The 21,184-nt window shown below is 44.2% G+C and overlaps 1 protein-coding gene across 3 annotated transcripts in view; it reads left to right on the forward strand.

Annotated features, from left to right (window-relative positions):
- The window catches only part of PC (pyruvate carboxylase), a 1,846,452-nt gene that overhangs the window by 982,422 nt on the left and 842,846 nt on the right, over positions 1-21,184 (forward strand). For all 3 annotated transcript variants that reach the window (XM_069207836.1, XM_069207837.1, XM_069207835.1), the window contains one exon: positions 20,437-20,599. In XM_069207836.1, coding sequence (XP_069063937.1) covers positions 20,437-20,599 — 163 coding nt within the window. The remainder of the gene's footprint in view (positions 1-20,436; positions 20,600-21,184) is intronic.

Consider the following 21,184-nt stretch of genomic DNA (forward strand, 5'->3'; position numbering starts at 1 on the left):
TCAAAGCTGAATATTTTTGGAAGTAGTTTTTAGTTTGTTTTTAGTTTTAGCTATGTTAGGGGGATATCTGTGTGTGCAGGTGACTATTACTGTGCATAATTATTAGGCAACTTAACAAAAAAAAATATATACCCATTTCAATTATTTATTATTACCAGTGAAACCAATATAACATCTCAACATTCACAAATATACATTTCTGACATTCAAAAACAAATCAGTGACCAATATAGCCACCTTTCTTTTCAAGGACACTCAAAAGCCTGCCATCCATGGATTCTGTCAGTGTTTTGATCTGTTCACCATCAACATTGCGTGCAGCAGCAACCACAGCCTCCCAGACACTGTTCAGAGAGGTGTACTGTTTTCCCTCCTTGTAAATCTCACATTTGATGATGGAACACAGGTTCTCAATGGGGTTCAGATCAGGTGAACAAGGAGGCCATGTCATTAGATTTCCTTCTTTTATACCCTTTCTTGCCAGCCACGCTGTGGAGTACTTGGACGCGTGTGATGGAGCATTGTCCTGCATGAAAATCATGTTTTTCTTGAAGGATGCAGACTTCTTCCTGTACCACTGCTTGAAGAAGGTGTCTTCCAGGAACTGGCAGTAGGACTGGGAGTTGAGCTTGACTCCATCCTCAACCCGAAAAGGCCCCACAAGCTCATCTTTGATGATACCAGCCCAAACCAGTACTCCACCTTGCTGGCGTCTGAGTCGGACTGGAGCTCTCTGCCCTTTACCCATCCATCTGGCCCATCAAGACTCACTCTCATTTCATCAGTCCATAAAACCTTAGAAAAATCAGTCTTGAGATATTTCTTGGCCCAGTCTTGACGTTTCAGCTTGTGTGTCTTGTTCAGTGGTGGTCGTCTTTCAGCCTTTCTTACCTTGGCCATGTCTCTGAGTATTGCACACCTTGTGCTTTTGGGCACTCCAGTGATGTTGCAGCTCTGAAATATGGCCAAACTGGTGGCAAGTGGCATCGTGGCAGCTGCACGCTTAACTTTTCTCAGTTCATGGGCAGTTATTTTGCGCCTTGGTTTTTCCACACGCTTCTTGCGACCCTGTTGACTATTTTGAATGAAACGCTTGATTGTTCGATGATCACGCTTCAGAAGCTTTGCAATTTTAAGAGTGCTGCATCCCTCTGCAAGATATCTCACTATTTTTGACTTTTCTGAGCCTGTCAAGTCCTTCTTTTGACCCATTTTGCCAAAGGAAAGGAAGTTGCCTAATAATTATGCACACCTGATATAGGGTGTTGATGTCATTAGACCACACCCCTTCTCATTACAGAGATGCACATCACCTAATATGCTTAATTGGTAGTAGGCTTTCGAGCCTATACAGCTTGGAGTAAGACAACATGCATAAAGAGGATGATGTGGTCAAAATACTCATTTGCCTAATAATTCTGCACTCCCTGTAGAGGAGTATTCATATTTGACCTTATTATATTGGCTTTTAAGGTGTGTCCTTCCACCTCCACTCTAGTGCTTTGATTGGACTGCATGAGGGTTTTTTGCAACTGTCTGCTCCTGCCAGCACCCTGCTGTGTGGTGTGTTCTAATGTGCTAATGCTCTGCATGTTTGCATATTAAACGTAGACTTAGTAGATTTGCCAAAGCTGGTTTTAAATCCAGGTTCAGTAAGGATAAGGTTATGCAAATTGAAACCTAGTGATACATGTACTATAAATCTTATAGTGCAAACCTAGTAATAGCGAAAGATCAGAAAAACAAATGCGAAATACAGATGTTTAAAAACAGTCTAGAAAAGAGCGTGACTGGTGTAAATTGATCCTAGGACTAACCTAAGCATGTATAAGCAAGTAAGACTATAGTTAATGATAACTGTAGCCTGTGATTTATTGAAGAACGTGAACACCCTAAAATATTTTAAATGCAGAGATAGTCTACTGTTTGAAGATTTGCATCCCATGATCTTGACGATGATAGTGCTGTCTAATACGCGACGCTGAGTGACACAACTTCTCATTACACAAGCCGGTGTTCTATAATAGACCCAGTAGAAATTGAATTCATTATACCTTCAGTGGTGGCAGAGTTTGTTTTTTCTTATCCAACTTACAATGCCTTCTGTCTTCAAAGCTCTTCATTGCCTGAGCAGTAGGCATCCTCTGCTTCATCAGTCTTCAGGCTGGAATACAGGTCTCGGTCAGGGCTGCAGACTGTTGGCACCCATGAGCCTTGGTGTCGACACACGGCACCGTGTTCAGCTGAGCTGTGGAAAATCCCTCCCAATTATTCCTGCTTTTCCTTCCTATCAAGGATCCTCCCACCTCCCCTCCGGAAACCCTACCCTCCACCTGCTCTCATGTGCTTTGTTTCCCTACCTGTCGACCTGCGTGATAAGGTCAGCGATTAAAGAAATTGCCTTGCTGGCAGGCAGTGCTGTATATTGCGGAGATTCTAATGGTGCTCTCCGTAATTAGACCACATTAGGAGTTGTCAGAAAGATTTATTGATGTTAATGTGGGGATTTCTTTGTGAAGACATCCTGCGTGTTAACAGCTCATTAGTGCTTGATACCATAATCATTTTGTTATATCTGATGACTACTGCCTCTTAACCGGGCATGGGTTCGTGTGACGAGCACTGGTGGCAGCAGGATGGGTTGTTTACTGTCTCGCCTAGTGAGCAGCTGGTGACCAGCTCAGATGAAGAATAGAGTTTTAGTGCCCATGCATTTGACTGACCAGCTCGCTCGATGACTACGCATGCATTCAGTAGGCAATGGCACCGAGTGGACTATGGGAGTTGATCTCCAGTGGTCATAGAGGTAGCTAACTTGCCCAGCTAATACTGTGGCCATTGTAATGTCCAACTGCTGCATGGCTTGCATGTACTGGTGCGACCATCTGCACTGATGCTTTTTGCGTGCTGGTCTTGCTACATTTTCATGACTGGCTTTTTTAGCAGCATGTGACTTAACAGTATTTAGAATGCATATTGTGAGTGCCTTCCCATTGCTTGTGCATTTGTTTCTCTGATTAGGCTTATGACCTAGAAATGATTAAGTGATAACGTAGACTGTGTTTGGCACATTAGGTATAATCTCCTGGTGCAGTCTCATAAGGCAGGAAGGCATTGTTGAAAAACTCATCAGTCATACTTCAGCCGGGTTCTGATTGCCAAGGCAGGTTCCTTAAAAAGCCTGTGGTGACCTGCGTGTATGCTGCAATGCTGACTGTATCCTTGTGAGTCGGAAGTAGGTCGATGTGTAGGCACCCGTGGGATGTAGACCACTTAAAATTGTGCATGGCTGTTGAGCATCTTTCCACAAAATGGCGGCTGCAACCATTTTATGTCTTTTCCTATACCACATCCCTTGCTGCCTGGTGATAACCTGCTTCAAAGCTGCACTTGTCACCTTGCCTGAATAAACACATATCTGGAGTCTGAATCCCCTGCGAGATGAGGACTTTGTAGCTGGAGGAGCTGCAGTAATTGTAGTTTGTGCTTGCCAGCGAAAGAGAGCTATGCGGTTCAGGATCAGTGTCCTGTTATGCTGTCTTTCAAAGCCGAAGGTCAACTAGCAGATTATTCCATATTGCAGTTACCAGTTGTGCACAACGTTTCCCCCTTTTTCGAGATCTTTGACCCTCTGTTTGAGTAAGACCGTTGTACCTGTAGAACATAGATCTTTCTGTTTGGTAGACTTGCAACCTGTTTTCCGGACAGTCCGGTTCAGATTTGTATATGGTTGTGTGCTGTTGTGAGTGATTTAAACTGGATATTTTTCACAGGAAGCCAGTACAGATCTCTCCTCGGGATGTTAGTGACGTGGTGGTGAAATGTCCTTTGCTGCCAAATCTGTGGTATTCTATGTAATTTTGGGATGTTTACTTTAAAAGGACCAAATATAAGGCATTACAGTACTCTTTCTTAGAGCTACATGTCTCCACAAGGAGCGGTTTGCAGCGTCTGAATAGTAGGATGGTGTATCTTCATTGATTTGAGGTTCCCAAGGCATTAAATTGTCAGAAGTAGCCACCAATGACTTAACCATATCCTTGAGTGCAATTTGGCAGGGGAGGGCCTTGTGTGTTTTAATTCCTAGTGCCAGAATCCGTCACAAGCAACTCAGGGAACCCCTGGGGGTCCGTGAAGCCTACTTAGGGGGTACGCAATTGCTTTGAAAATTAAATAGCAGATTAATACAGTGTACATAAAGAAGCAAATTGTGAAGGCATTTGATATTGGAGATTAAAAATTAATTTATTATCCTCAGATCGATTAGTGTGAGCAGTGTATGTGCATCAAACAGAATATAATATGGACGATGAGTGACCTCAGCTGAAAAACTCCAACCTTCCCATTATTTATTAATTATTTTTTTTAAAGTATTTATGTGACTCAAATATATTCTATTATTTGTTTATTTGTTTGATGTATGGTTGTTTTTGAAAAATATTTTCTGGCGCATTGTTTTGTGTTTCACATCATCAAAAATGATTTGGCCTAGGTCCCCGGCTTTCAGTAATGACTCGATGGGAGGGAGTGATCAGGGAGCGGGGGTCCCCGTCCCTGGGATCCAATAATGAATCAGTTCGGGTTCCAGTAATGATTTAGTGGGGCTCCATAGAAGTCAGAATGTTAATAACCACTGCCTTAGATGCTTTATCACTGGGGTCGCTTTCCCTATTAGAAGTGTTAAACACTACAGGAGTGTAATGGGCATAGTTACGGAAACACATGTTCTGGGTGCAGGTCAAATCGCTTAAGAATATTGACTTTGAGCAGTTAGTTTACTTGCAGTACCTTCCTGAATGTCCATCTGTACGTAGAACTCTTTCTTCATTGTCCCAACGGTGCAGTCGTCTCCCAAGCATCTCTTCCTTCTTATTGGCACCTCTTAAATTCATTTCATTTATATTTTCTTTATCAAATGGTTCCTTTATCTGGATTCTCACTTTCACGCTTGTGATACCTTTTTTCTGTTTCCCCTCTGCTGATTACTTCTGTACCTGTAAAAGCTCACGCTTCATCAAATGTTAACTGTACTCACAGGCAGTGTTCCCTTTAAGGTGCGCGCATGAGCGCCCGCGCATCTTAACTTTCCCAAGCGCACAATCTAGATTGAAAGCGCGCACACTTCACAAATCTTGCAAAATACTGTTTTCAGCTGCTTTCACAAATGCAAGAGGCACGAAGACATAGGCCACGTGTGTGTGTTCAAGAACCACAGAGAGAAGCAGATACAATCTAGTGTGGAGGAGAATTTCACTGTGGAAGAGAAGTGCGGAGGGCTGCAGAGGGTCACAAGGTGCGCAGCACCTGGCTTCAGTGCAGTCACTTGCTGCATTAGTTTGGTGATATGGGAGCGGATACAGGGGCATACAGGCAGCACTGGCATCTCTGATTAATGTATTTTGGAAGGGCATGACTCTAAGGCCTGGTAATAATGTTTTGCTTAAAGTGACAGCTGATGCTCCTGCAGGAAGGGCTTCGGCTGTTCTTGTCCCAGCCCTTCCACTCGTGGATAAAGATCAGCTTGATCATTCTTTGTGCATCAGTGCATGGGCCGGCTGGCGAGCTGAAACCTCCGTCCCAGGACCCTGATAACGCTGCATCTGCTGCATAAACGGAAGATATGCATCTGCAGAACACTAAATGTAGCATTTTCTTCTAGGGGCACCAGCTCACTGTGTCTATGTAGTGTGCATGAGCTGTCCTTATTACCAGGGGAGTAGCTACACATTGTTGCAGCAGGTGCAGTGGCACCAGAGACCATTAATTAATGTAAACTTCCATATTTTCCTATCCCAACAGCAGTTGAAGGGGCCACTCTCCTTCCTTGCTCCAAAGATCAGGGTATTGCTAAGCTACTTCCTATTACCTGGTCTTTTCACAATATGCATAAACCTGAGCTACGTGCCACTGCTAGCAATGATGGAGGATTGTACTTTCTGACTGGAAAGTGAATTTGCTCAGGACCTTGCACAGATAACAGTAACATTATGTGTAGCTGCAGCACCACTGTCTGAGCAGGTAGGAAATGTTTTCCTACCTCTTTTCGGTTCATGCTGGCTTCCCTTCAACATAAAATAAAGTTTTCTGTTTGTTTCATTTACAACCACAGTTTGCGTTTATAAATGTTGCACTCATAATAATCACTGTACAGCACATACAGTGGAAATACACACCACACACATTCTTACATCAACAGTCACTCCATTACCTTCCCATTTTAAATAAAATATTCTTTGATGCATGAATGCTTCATGTATAATTCCAGTGTGCATTGCCTGAGAGGATGAGGTTTTACACATTGTGTATTTACAGTTTTTAATGCAATATATGTGACTCTTGTACAGTGCATACTGTGAACTGAGTCACATCTATGTGTCTTATTGGGTAGAAACTGTGGATGTGTGATTATGATGGGATGTGATTGAGAGCTCTGTAGTTAAGGCAGAATGCAGTGCCAGTTTCTCACAGAGCCTGTCACTGAGTCCTACAGTTGTTCAGACTACATGTACCTCCAATGTTGGCCTCTCTCAAACCATAAAGAGTGCTGGTTATATGTATGCTAACTAACTGTGGAAACATGGGTGGAAGAGTAACACAACTTCACAAATATGACCACCAAAAAGAAACAAAATGCAGCGCTTTCAGCAGGTAAGGGGGTGAGTGGTGTGTGGGGGGGGATGCTAAAGTAGATGAGGTGAAATGAAGTATGTTCAGCAGAGAGTGAAAAAATGGCGTACAAGAGGAAAAAGATGACATGTGAGATATGCATATCAAGGATTTCAGAAAGCAGAGGGAGAAAAGGATGTAAGTGTCTAACAGCATGAGGGACTGCAGAGAACACTGGTGTGAAGAGGAGACATTATCAGTTCACCGTATCGCAATAAAACCATTGCTACTCATTTGTGTGATACAGCTAAATTCTTTGGCAAAGCCAATAGGTCTGGCCTGTTTTAGGAGCAGGTCCAATGTTGTGTTATGCCTGGATTTAGTAACAGAAAAATCTCAAAGGCACCAATTGCTGGTTAAATGTGCTGCAGGGTAAAGCCCAGGATTCTGGTTCACACGTTTCCAGCCATAAACTCTTGCAACGGATGCTTGGTTACACTTCTTTTGCCAGGCCCCTTTTAGAGATTCCTCAACAGTTTGTCTACCTAAAGTACTGGTGCATGTGTGCAATACTGTAAGGACTCCCTTTGAATTGGCACTGTCGGAATGGCACCAGAGTGTTGCCTGTATCCTCCTCAACTCCACCGCATCTGCATACAAGGTCAGGGAGACAAGTTGAAACACTCCTTCTAGATACTGATGGTGGGAAAGTACATTTGTGGTACGCCTCATACTTTGTTATTGTATGGTCTCAGGAGCTCGGTGTGATTTTGAAGAATGGTTCTTGGGCTTACAATCTGATGCTGCATTTTCAGAGTAATGAATAGTCAGATGTTATGTTATATTTTACGGTTGTGGCAGTCTGCTGCTGGAGTCCTACACTTTCAAGCCCTGCATTCTCAATTTGCTGTGCTGTCATCATTGCACTACAAATAAACTGAAATGCAACTATTAATGAAATACCCTATTTTTAATTTGAAAGAATCTTGGCCATATTTCTTGCATGCCACTTACTGTATTGTTTCATGCGGGATATTCTAAAGGATCGTATCTGCCTCAACCCTCCCTATGAATTTCTAGGCTTGCATAGCTCTATCTCTCGTGCAGCATAAATGCCAGGGAAAAGCTGTATCACAGAAGAAGTAACCCACAATGTGGGTTTATAAAGCTGTTTAGCATAACAAATGCTAATAAAGAAACATGACCACATGCCTGTTTGGCCTAAAGTGGAACCCCAGATAACTCTTGTATGTATGATCATTTCCTGGTGCACATAGCTTTGGCTGCAATGCACAGAGATGTTACATTTTTGCACACAGTCGAAAAAAGTTAGAGGGAACATTGCTCACAGGTGGTTCCCAAGTAATTTTTTCCCCTCAAAGCTGTAGCTTGATACCAGTTGCTGTAAAATGTGTGGCTCACTAAACCCCTCACTGTGAAGGAGGGAACGATTTCAAGGGATATGGGGTTTGTAGCTATTTAATGATATTTTTACATAGTGGAGGCTTGTACATAAGGTACAAAGCAAAAACTAGAAGTTGCGGCAATCGAATCAGACTACAAGGTGCAGCAATACAAGGGGAAACGTCTGGCACTGTAAAATCTTCTGAAGCAAGCATCTGACACAGAAATTAACCATGTGCATATACCCCTCTTACGCGTAGGGAGATGTTTGAGAAGTGTTGGTAAGTGTTAAATAGTGAAACCCAACTTCCTGGGTTTTCATTTAAGTATATTTTGTACCTTCAGACTCAACTGGGTAAGACTTAATGCAGTTAACTTTGGTTGACATGCCTTTAAAAAACATGTAACAGCTGAGCACAGTGCATGACATTATTCTAAAAAATAATAAGTCAAAAGCCCTCCTTCCTGCTTCTGTGGCAACGGGTCCAGAACCAAGGGCTCTGGACAGCCCGAGCTCTGTGGCCGCTGGGTTAGAGTTGAGAGCAGCCCCTGTTGCTTGTTTTTGTGGCAGACAATTTCCTGTGCAGTGCCAGGACAACATTGTAGCCTTGTATGTCCTTGTCCAAAGGTTCAGTGAAGTCTGAACAACTGTTCTTCCTGTAGATACTTCCCACACACCTTAATCTCAATCTGTCGAGTGGCCTTCTCTGTCCTAAAATTCCCTTCTCACTTTCTTTGCATTGCTTCGAATGTAATGATAACTACTAACATGTGCCCAGTTTTTACCCCATGTTCCTCTCCTTCCTTCAATTCCAATTAGCTTTTTTCTGTTTTTGTGGTTGGATGTCAAACGTTGTGGACCTCTTCCCATTCAGTCACTATATGACTACCACACTTGGAGGCATATCCTGCTCTCAGGTCACACTGACATATTGCACTACCATTGACTATCACTGATGTTGTGTGCCTCTTCTACTTTGCTGAGGCTCTCAGTTGTTGCGATAGTGGGGCAAGTCAGATAATCCACTTGATGTGTGCCTGCTAAATCCAACATTATCCTAGATTGTTGACTTGAACCACTGCAGCTCATCTATGACCATGGTGGCAATCTGGTGCCTGTGCCTGTATATCCCAACTATGATGGGACCCTTTCCCACAGTCCCATCATCCCTTCTCACATGGCAGCAAGCTGGTGCTTCTGCTGATCTCTCCCACTGCTGTGATGGGATAGCAGACCCCATCCTCCCTTCGCACCAAGGCTTGCTATCTAGACCTCTTTTTAAGACTGGACTTTAGTCATAAACTTGTACTTCATCCTAGGCCGATGGTGAATGCTTATTTCCATCTCAGGCAGTGCTTATGTTACTGAGAAAGCTTGGAGTCACTGGCACTTAGGAAATAATGTATACTTTGCAGATTGAGCCCGAGTCGGCACTAGTCAGTTGCATACCCAACATTCAATCACATGCTGCCTTTAAAAAAAAAAAAACTGTCTCATAAACTTGTACGCTGAAAGCTGTAGTGGGCTTCTTTGACAGAATTCCCTTTAGTATGAGTTTACTGTTTTATTTCTAGACAACCAATCTTTTCCAATAGATGCTTTAGGCAGCTGATTCACCGTTGAGGATGGCAAGACTCTCCTTGCAGAAGCGGACAAGGACACAGGACAAGGTCTTTATTCCCTTGTCTAAAGTAAATGTCCTGGATTAAGTGGTTTAATTTCCAAAGCCTTGAATTTGTTGTGGCACAAGAAAAGATCTACAATCTGTTCTGATGACATTTTAAGTCTGTAATTCAAACCAGAAACAACCTTGTTCGCTGCAGGTGTCTAAGAACAAAGATACCCTGGAGGTTTCACCAAAGAACAAATTCCTCAACCATCCAGTGGTGGCATTTAATTTTTAGGTATTGTGTGAGAAATTTTGTTTACTTACGAGGGGCTTAGAGCCCGTCCATTGCCTACTATTGGTTGGCTTTGTCGTCACGCTTATTTCCAGGCTTCTCTTTCGTTATCGTGTGCCATCCTCATTTCCTCCTCTTGTGTTTGTCCCTGCAGTACTCAATGCCTTTCCACTGCTTGTATGCTTTCGGATGTAATTATTTTCATTTAGCTACAGCAGTACATAAGAGTGAATGTCTTTACCGGCCATCCCTCTTCTCCTGTCCTTCTCTGCCTTGTTGCTTGGCCTCTTCCACCCTGTTGCCCTTCTCCATGTTATTAGGACCCGGAGGCCTCCATACGACCCCCACTCCCCACCAGAAATACACAAACCGACAACTTTTAAACGTTGGAAGTGGTTTATTCAAACATCACACATCTTATAACTTTTCAAGCATATTAAACATTTACATCTTTTTATCTACATGTCATGAGCATTTTTGTGACCATAAATCAATTCTGACAGGATCCCTTCCTGTCCTGAACCACCATTGGACCACACAGGTGACCCATCTATCACCTGTATCCCTAGGAGGGGCGGTTACCCTGACTACACTGTACCTTGTCCTCATGCTTCGGGTTCCGCCGCCTCCTCCAAACACCAATCAGACTCGGGGTGTAACGGGGCGGCCAAGGGCTGGAGCCCCATGTTCCCACCAGCGATCTGAGCTCCCTTACCCCTTGATCTGGTGTGTACATCCGTTGGTTGGCTCAGAACTTCAGGATCCTATCCCAGGTGTCCTCCCGGGGGCCCCACCTTGGGGACCCCCCCTGTTGCTTCTAGTCACATTTATATCTCAATTTCGCAATACGCATGCCTACTGCCTAACAAAAGGAGAGGGTGGGTGGGTCAAACGCGGGACCCCGCTCCCGTCCAGCCGCCGCGAAATGGTAAAGAAGGGCTTGCCTTCTTGGGGGGGGGGGGGCATTAAATAGCCCCCCACCAGTTCACGGCGGCCGGAACCAGTCAGGGCCCAACGTTCGTTCCGGGGAAGACTTCTGCCCCCAGGCCTCGGGGTGGAAGTCCGACCGCACATCTGCGCACCACAGGTGCGCACCTGAGAGGAGTGCCGGGCCTCGTAGCCCCCGGCTCCTAACCGGCCGCGCCCCCCCACTTTGGCAGGGGCGCTTTACCCTAGGACCCGGAGGCCTCCATACGACCCCCACTCCCCACCAGAAATACACAAACCGACAACTTTTAAACGTTGGAAGTGGTTTATTCAAACATCAAACATCTTATAAATTTTCAAGCATATTAAACATTTACATCTTTTTATCTACATGTCATGAGCATTTTTGTGACCATAAATCAATTCTGACAGGATCCCTTCCTGTCCTGAACCACCATTGGACCACACAGATGACCCATCTATCACCTGTATCCCTAGGAGGGGCGGTTACCCTGACTACACTGTACCTTGTCCTCATGCTTCGGGTTCCGCCCCCTCCTCCAAACACCAATCAGACTCGGGGTGTAACGGGGCGGCCAAGGGCTGGAGCCCCATGTTCCCCCCAGCACCTGAGAGGAGTGCCGGGCCTCGTAGCCCCCAGCTCCTAACGGGCCGCACCCCCCCACTTTGGCGGGGGCGCTTTACCCAAGAAAAGGGCTTTTAGTAAAAGCCACAAAGTTGACCCCAGTGCTTGCTTTGAGCTGGTGGTTTCCGGAGCTTGGCACTGGCACTTAATAGTCAACATCGGCGCTTGTGACAGTCTGCCACAAGGTGGTGCTGTCTGGCTAATATAGAGATGGCCACAACAACAGTTAATTATTAATTCAGTATACATTAAAATGACAATTACCTGCTGCTGAAGCTATTCTTATAGCTTTGGGGGTCTGAAATAGTTTGAATTGTCACACTTGTAGCAGTGTGGTGGTTAGTAATTGTGTTACTATGATTGGCAGCATAGCAGGGACAATGCGTGTTGCAAGCTGCAGTAGCCACCTGACGAGCTCTGGCACTTTTCTTCCCCCAAGTTAAGCACTGGTTGACCCTACCAATGCCAATCCCATGTTATATTAAATAAGCATATTGTCAGGTTGTGGCCACCAGACTTGCACATAATGTTGTTTTGTCATTGTTTGGGTCAGACAGAATAGGAACATTTATGGTGACTGTGCACCCAAGGCACACATGACAGTCCTAAAGCAGCTCACTGGCTCACCACCTACCAATCCATAGGTACAATTTCACAACCCCAAGACATTCATGTGCTCCTGTCTGTAGTTGCCAAGTGGGGATATAACATGTGTGGACCCTTGAGACAGAACTGCCTTTTTAAAGGCAGTGCTTTGTCTCCACGAATGTGGAATCGACCATTGAAAATGTACAAGCAAAATTAAGTCCCACAATGCAGGATGCTGCTTATGCATGCTGGGGGTTGGGCTGGCGAGGCAAATGTGGTATGTGAAACTCTCCCTTACCTCACTGAGGTGGATAAAGACCAGGACCCAGTCTCTGGTGGCACAGTTTGTTTATGAAGAGGAGCAGTTACTCATATTTTTCTCAATATAACTAATTTATATATTATTTATTATTCTATAGAGCATATCAGTCATTAATAAGCAGCGATTCATGTCTTTTCATTCAATTATTCTGTTTTTTAGTCTGCTTTTCTCAATATATCCTTTTGCAAGTTTACAATTCAATTTCATAGGGGCGTTTAGAAACATATTGCTTGGTTTATATTTGTTTGGACAAATAGGGGATCATAAACATCTAAACTCTTACACAGCCACTCACTCAGACTCACGTAGACACACCAAATACAAACATCACCTACATACACCATCCTACCACTACCACCCTCCTCCTACTGACACCCCCCCAACCAGCACCACTATACCTTCAGCACCTTATCACCATCCTACTTCATACTAACCATCACCATCCTACCCACGACCCGCCCTAACTGCCACCTCCCTACTACCACTGCCACCCTAACCACCACCCTATCGCCATATCCCCTATCACCACATCCCCTATCACAACCACATCCACCACCTTAATAATCACTACCCTAACCACCATCACACCCTAACTCCTACCCCAAACACACCACTTTAGTACCACCAAAACCCTAACTACAACTTTCATCAACACCACTACCACCACCAACCTATCCTCACCACCACCCTACCCTCACCATGTGCTATACTAACACCCGTTCACTCATCAAGCATTTTCGACGTATTACTTGATTGCTGCCTACATGGAAAGATGTGGTCTATGTTTGTATTTGTTTGCTCTTGAGTAACTTGTTCTAGCCTAACACTATGCATCTAGGTATCTAATAAAGTCAAGTCATATCAGAGATTATTAAACATGCCCATGTCCATTGCTATATATAGACCTGCCAGCCTATAATGTTAACATTTATATATAGGGAAATCAATGTTAACATTGAGAAGGAACTCTATGGTAAGATGTTGCTGTGAATCCTAGAGGGGGTGCTTGCTGGGCAGATTCACATTTGAATGAACTTCCTATTTGATTGCCTTGTACATTTCAATTGCTGAGCAGTGGGAATAAGACACCCTACGTGTCATGTTTTTAACAAAGTAACCTACACAAATCCAGTCAATCCTGTTTAAAAGACTGGTTGTGTGGCTTTTCTTTCTCTTCTTCTGTTTGTCCCTCCCCTGGAACATTGACTCGTTTCTTGTGTCCTTTCACTGCTTACTTTTCAACACTCCTTTTTTTCCTTTAGCTAAGCACGTCAAGAGTGAGTGTGTTCCAGCTATCTCCCTCTTGTACTTCTCTTTGTCCCTCCGCTGTACTCCATCTTTCTCCATGTTGCTCTTGTGTGCTTCTCTCCATGTTGTGCTCTCTCCCCGGTGGTTCTGTTCCCCCCACGCTTCACGTTTCTCTCTCTCACCCGTTTTATGTACTTCTCCAGCGACCCTTCGTGTTGCTTCCAACCCTGCTCTCTGTGATGTTTACCCCACCTGCATTTCCAGTGTTACCACCACCCCTGCTCTCATCCTTCCTTCACCTGCTCACTTAAAAAAAAAAATGCACAACCTTTTTATTTTTTTATTTACCAACCCAAATTGACTCCGTAAATTAAAAAATCAAAATAAATAATGAATCTGCACATTTTATAGGTACATGCATTTTATTTTTGTTTGCCTCTTTAGCCATGCTGTACAGCTTCATAAAATCACTGAGAAAGCCAATGGGTTTTAAAGGCCAGACTTATTGACTTTTCAAGTGCTTGTTCCATAAGCTATTTCATCCTTGGCTTTTCCTCTGAATGATACCTAGTTGGATCTGACTCCCCATCAATGTTGAATGTCCATTTCTGAGGTGATTATGGTCACCATGACCACGCTCTGCTGAAGTGGCACTTTTGTGGCATATGAGACATGGATGGCGATTTTGTTCTGATTAAGGGCAACCTGCGACACAGTGGCGTTCCACCTTTTGACAGCTCGTTTGGCTTGGCGCACTAATCAGCCTTTGTCGAGGATGTGCGTCTGACAGCTTCAGAAGAACAATCGCGGAGCAGAGCCTCTCTCCCTGCCACCACCTTGTCTGCCTTTCATGTCTTGCAGTCCAGGAGCTTGGACAACCAGTCTCTGTATACGTCAGGGTGCTTTTGATCTAATATTTGCAGGGTTGTATATGTGCCGCAACCACGCTTGTTTGGGGGTGGGGTGAAGCACTGCAGTCATGCAGGAATGGAAGCAAACTGCAGAAAATGTCTCCTGTGCATCTGGCCACTGTGGGCCACGAATATGCTTCAAGGGATGATTCCCAAACAAGTCAGGGTCTGACATTTTTGGGTTGACTTGAAGCTCGTTGTACTGAGGGCAAGCGGTTACAAAAACACTATTTTTAGTGGCTGTACTATGGAATCTGGTGCATAAATCACGTATAATAGCATTTTTTTTTTACTGCTTGTGTTGTGTGCGAACACCTTTTGCTTAGCAAATTGTGATCCTAGGTTTTCCTACACAAAGGAAGGCACAAGGCGTCTGAGCCTTAAGAAGGTGTTTGTTTTTGTCACGTGTTCGATCTCATCCTAGGAAATACCCGGAAAAATTAACTACGTCCACTTTTACCCTCTTTCAGAATGGCTGGGAGCAAGCATATTTCTCCCTAGCAGAATTTGTGGAGTTGTCATCAAGATTTGTTTTATTTTTTTTACGTGGGCTTAAACCTTTCTGTGTACCTCCTGGAATCTGTGCTGGTGAAAGATTTTGGGCCAGAAAGGGCGTTGTGAAGATAATTAATCATAGTCTATCCCCAATGCATAGCATATTAGTGACTGCCTTCTGAAGCAGACCCTGTCATTTGTACAGGTGGATCATTGTATCAAAATACCTTATGCTGAGAGTGTCTTGAAATCCACCTGCTTGAAAAGGGGAGCCTGAGAAATGAAGGGCCTTGCTTTACGTTTTGTGGTGGGCAAGCCTAGGGGTGGCGTTGTAGCTGGGTGGTAACAGAAGATCGTCCTATTTCTGGTTAAACACTAAAGACAAAGAATCCACCTGTGGTATTTCCTTCACCATACTCGTCCGATAGTGAAGGAAATTCACCTGGTAATGCTCTTCCGAATGTAGCGATTCCTCTAGGAACCTGAGAATTCTTTGTTACCAAACACTTCAATCAGGCCTCAAGGTTCCAGGACTGCAAAGGAACTGAGATTGTGTTTAAGGTTTATTCACCTTTCTGGTGCTGTTTCAGACTTGAAACTCCTGACCAGCCCTCCTCCGCAATCCCTCACTTTGCCATCCAGTCCCATATTTCCTTTGTTAGTTTACTCCTCAGCATTTTCTGTCCACTCCCCTCACTTCAGTGCCTCTTCCTTTGTTAATTTCTCATTCTGCCCTCGTCCCGCTCCAGCTATCTTTTCTCTAACAATAGTCTACCCGTTTCTGCCCCTTTGAGCTCTTTCCTTCCATTCTCTCGCCAGCTCCCCTTCTCCAGGTCTGCATCTCTTCCCCTACTGCCTGTCTCGAATCCTCCCTTTTTTTTTGCCTCCTTCCCAGTTCCACATCTCCCTTCTCCTTTTGTGTCTCTCCTTTCATTGAACCTCTCCTGCACCCCTCCTCCGCTTCCTTGTCTCCCTCCCCTGCTCCTTTTGTCGTACCCTTCTCTCTCTTCCCATCACTCCTTTCTCTTTTTTGTCTCTTCTAACCTCTCATCCTGTCTAATTTGTCTCCCTCGCCTCGCTCACTCTTCTCTTTCCTCCCTTTTCCTTCCTCTCTCGCCTCCGCTCTCCCTCCTCAGATGTTGACTAATCAAGATTAAACTAACTTTGGGCTGCCAGTCACTAGCTTGAACCAAGACAGTCGCTTATGTGGTTCAACAGTACCCCGCATTTGTGACAAATGTTAAGTGACCCCCAAAAATAATGTATCTGTTAAAATAAAGCTTTCAGTGTGGCAATCGGCGACAGTTGGAGGCTCTTCATTCAGACATTCTTGGCAGAAGAAAGAGTTCCGAAGACTAGAAATCTTTCCCTCTTAGCACAAGTGCTGCCTTCCTTTTTTTCCGACAAAGTCCAGCAGAGGCAACTTGTATAAGAAAAGGAGGGGAAGCAGGGCACACTTGCTACCCAGCTCCACTCAGTTCCGTTCCACAGAGAACGGCGATGGGACACGTCTTGCCGGTGGTGCTACGGGGGTCACGTGATGACAACCTCTGCACACATCGACTGTGCTCTAGTGCTGGTGCTGGACGAGCTGTTTCGTGGGGCGAGGGGTCTGGAGGTGTGAAGTAACGGTTGCCGGAGCGTGCGAGGACCCGAAAACCCCCAGTCTGACCCTAACCCGCATCAAGGAGTTATTGGAGCAGATTTATTACCGACAAGTAAATCAACAAATTTAAATGTGAAAGCATATTCATGTTAAAGCATTCTTGTCAGATCCATGTGAAACAGCGCAAATAATGAAACATACAAGAGAAAATAAAAGCGTCACACAATTATAGTGATATACGTGATATCTGATCAGCAGCTCCAGGACCGTTCCACAATCCCAAACGCGATCGGGCCACACAGGTGTAATCACCTGCATTCAAAGGAGGGCGGTCCCACCTCGCTGTACCCTTGTTCTCATTTGTGGGCACTGCTCCCCAAACACCAAGCTGCCTGTGGGGCTGTGAAGGGGTGGCCATGAGCTGTAGCCCCATTGATATCCCCGATCTGCACGCCCTAGGACCCTAGCCGGTGTGTATATCTTCTGATTGGCTCAGGATTGCTGTACCCTACCCTTGGTGCTGCTCTGGGAAGTCTGCTTTGGAGGACCCCTCTGGAACCTAGGAATGAGTTTAGAAATTGAGATTCCACCACAAGGGCGAACAAGGCAACAAGATCCTTCACCCTCACCACCAACAAAAAAGCCCTTGTGCAAACACCCAAATGTCTTTGAATACATCAGTCCCAGTGTCCGAGAGGTGAACACCATCTTTATGAAACGTCCTCATCCCTCAGTAACTTATGTGGAATGTTCCACATACGAACCGGGCGGGGACACATTCTGGACATGTTGACTCTCCTAGAGCGAATACCCGTATTCCAGTCCCGGCGTGTTACCATACCAGACCATGCAGTGGCTGCCTGTGGAAAGAGCCTGGCTAGATGAGCACATTCTTTCAGGATCGCCTCCATGAGTCCTTTGCAGCCCATTTCTACCAAGTCGTTCCATCCAAGGTGGACAGCAGCGAAATGCGGGAGTTGGAGTCCCGTGCAACCCCTGGCTATCTCAATCAGCCATTGCAATCGATAAACGTTGAGGCCACTGATCCTGCACCACAGGAAGGAGACTTCATACAGAGCTGCCTGTTTGGTCTTACAGAGCAGTGGCAACCTGTAGGCTGGACGAAGGAATGACCAGCAGCTCACACAACCTTGTACTACATCCTACTAAAACAGAAAAACAAAGGTGTGAGTACAAAGCAGAGAAATTGAACAACCGTTTGCCAGTACCTTCATTGCAAATCATTGCAGATGTATTGCTTATAAGACTGACAACCACCAACCAATTTTTTTGTACCTCATGAAAAGACAACCCCACCCCTGCCGCAACCATGGCTGCACCTATTCTGAAGGAATGAGAAGGGTACCCATTGGGGTTGATACTCGCTATTTTAAGGATAGCAGACTAGACTGCAATACAGTGATAACATGAAAGACAGTCTCCATTCTGGCTTAAGAATAGAGCGGATCAGGCAGCAACAGGATGAATAGCCAGGTAGGAGCCCATTCGAGCGACCGGACATGGGTAGGAGCCTTGGGCCCCTCCTAGGTTTGTTCACTGCCCCCTTCCTCTCCTGATCAGTTTTAGACTTCCTTAACCATATCAAAAGCCACTCTTCACTTAACCGGACATCCCTCTACTAAAGACCTCCTGCAAAATCACTTCTCAAAAAACCAACCAGTTCACTCACCCCTATGGCGCCGTAAAAGGCCACAGTAAAGGCTGCAGCAAAAAGCATTCCCTCATATGGGGAGGTGCACATCTTGGGTAGGCTGAACTAAAGCAGGCCCAGGACCTGCGCATTGAGGGGGCGCATGCCATCCTTTTGGCAGCCATTCAGCCTGGCCCACCCTCTAAGGCTTTTGCTAGTGCGTTGGTCCTTCATAAGTAACTTATAAGGTGACGCGTATCTGTCGATATAACCTTTTGATTCGCTTAGAATGTCCTAGTTATAATGTGACCATAGTTCTCAGTATTCAATTCACAAAAATCAATAATCATTGACAAATCATTAATCAATAAATGCCAATAAGCGTCACACCATGAGTTTTCAGCCATGAATAACAACCACACCTTGTATAAGTTTTAGTAATTTTATTTCCCTTGGGTTACAATACTAAGTCATGAGAGATTAATTAAAACTCAATTTAAATGCATATGTGAACAGTGTGAATTTTCTAACATACGCCAAAACCATAATCTAATCAAAGCTTGCATAGTTCACTCTAGAGCATTAGCACAGATCAATAGAAGAATCAAATTCAAGAATTCAATTCTATCCATAAAGTTCAGCAAAACAGTCCGTCAACCAATTGTCTCTGTAATCTGTCAGTCGTCAGATAGAAAAAACCTCATCTAAATTAGATTAGCATCAGCATGTGGGGCTTCATGCAAAACAATTTGGGAACAAGAATTTAAAAAACATCTAGCTAAAGATTACTACTAGGACAGCGCAGTTGGTACCTAGAAAGAAAAGGCACAAAATACATTGCAATCATATAGTCATATCTACCTATCCTTGGTATGGGTCAGCAAACAGAATTAGTCTTCATCCTCAGGTCATCAGTTGATCAGCATCGCATCAGGCACTCAGAGAGTATGAGCCCAATGACAATCTCGAATCTCTTCTTCTCCTCAATATCGCATCTAAAATCAGAATAAGGTCTGAACTGTAGTCTCTCAATTCTCTCTCCTAACATCTGAAGTCTTTTCCCTCTGTCACGTTGTTATATCAAAGTCACCCAAACTATCCCTCAATTTCCAATTGGTTAATTAATCGCACGTTATTACTCTGTCCAATAATATTAATGTCCCAAATTTATGAATTCTGATATTTCACAGTTCACATGTCGTTGATTGGTTCGCCTTACGATGTTCTCATCATCCGGCTCGTCAGGTATAAAAAATGTTGCATCTTCTTCTCCAGTCAGTGTCTTCATTGTTCGTGTCCTGGGAAAGTACATCTCATGCACATTACACATAGGTCGTTACATTATTAGAGACGTCTCCTGTCCGTCGATTCCCATAGAAAGCTTTGACTAAACATTTTACTAAATCAATGAGCAGTTCACAGTTAGTTCATTTTGTCAGCATTTTCCATTAAAAGTTGAGAAATAGCTTCTGCATGAGGCCTGGGAAGACTAGACCAAGACACTCACTAAGTTAAGGCCTACTTTAATAGGTAAAGACATAATTCATAACTCTCAATATGACATATTACTACATTAATCTAATACATTTTCAATATTCCTATACATATTAATCATTCATTTAGTAAATTTCGTGAATACTGGTGGCCATTCTTGGAGGTCACAATTTTAAACGTGGACATTATTTTCTATGTTATTTTATTTTCTACCAAATCCATTGTGCAAGATACATAAACATTTATTAGTAATTTCTAATTAAGACATCTGCGTTAACACTTTTTTAATGGTAAAGGTACTACTCATGTAGGCAGCGCCCCTTTGCTTCGATAACAGATGTCGCAAAGCTCTGCTCTAAAAGGTGGAAGCCCGTGAGAGGTTAACATTTATACCCTTGCTTCACTGAGGTGGCAGCAGGCAGAAGCGATGGGCATTCCCGGCGATACTTGACTTCCTATCGATTTTGGGATTTTGCAAACAGACAGCTTGCTCAGTTCGATAAGCAATGCCTAAAAATGATAGTCCTGTATGTGTCCAGTTCTAAGGGCATCGTTTTTGTGACACCTACCATCTGTATCTGGTAAGTTGCTTTCTTGTCTTAATTCTACTCGATTTTTTTCTTTTTCTCTCCATAGTGTTGATCTTGTGCATGCCCAGATCCACGTTGCAGAAGGCAAAAGCCTCCCTGACTTGGGCCTAAAACAGGATAACATCCGCATCAATGGCTGCGCTATCCAGTGCAGGGTCACCACGGAGGATCCGTCGCGGGGGTTCCAGCCTGACACCGGCCGTATTGAGGTAGGATTGGAAGATGCCTACATTTTTAGAGTTGAACCCTGGCTCTAGATGTAGATGAATTGGTGGACTGGTCTATTCATGGCATGGAACACTTCTTAACAGAGCAGGGCCTATGAAAGACTGGTGAGACAGTCATGGTTGTGGCAGGCGAGCTCAGCATTTGAAAACACACGTCTGTTGGTTATCAGTGGAAACTGGGCATTTTCCCACACATTCTTCTGTCATTGATGTATGTTCAAATCTAGTGTGTGATGATTATAAAGTAATAATAGTCTGTCTGCAAAAATGATAACCTTTAGCTCACATGTCTGTGTTAAAGGTTATTTCAGCATGTTTTGTTGGTTCTCAAACCTCTGGTTGTGAGGGCTATTGCTAAAGGCTCAAATCCTGTTGAGTGATCGTTGATAGACATGTGCCTCAACCTAAATGTAAATGTTTACCAGTGTGAGGTACCAGGTTACTAACTTTGCACTCTTTCCCAGTCCAAATGAAAGCTGTTCTGTCAACAGGCTGTCCCCACCTCCCTCTAGCATGATTAAATTCATCTTAGATGGAACCAGATTACATTGTCAAATAGCATCAAAG

This window comes from Pleurodeles waltl, chromosome 9 (genome assembly GCF_031143425.1).
Source record: "Pleurodeles waltl isolate 20211129_DDA chromosome 9, aPleWal1.hap1.20221129, whole genome shotgun sequence".
Classification (NCBI taxonomy): domain Eukaryota; kingdom Metazoa; phylum Chordata; class Amphibia; order Caudata; family Salamandridae; genus Pleurodeles; species Pleurodeles waltl.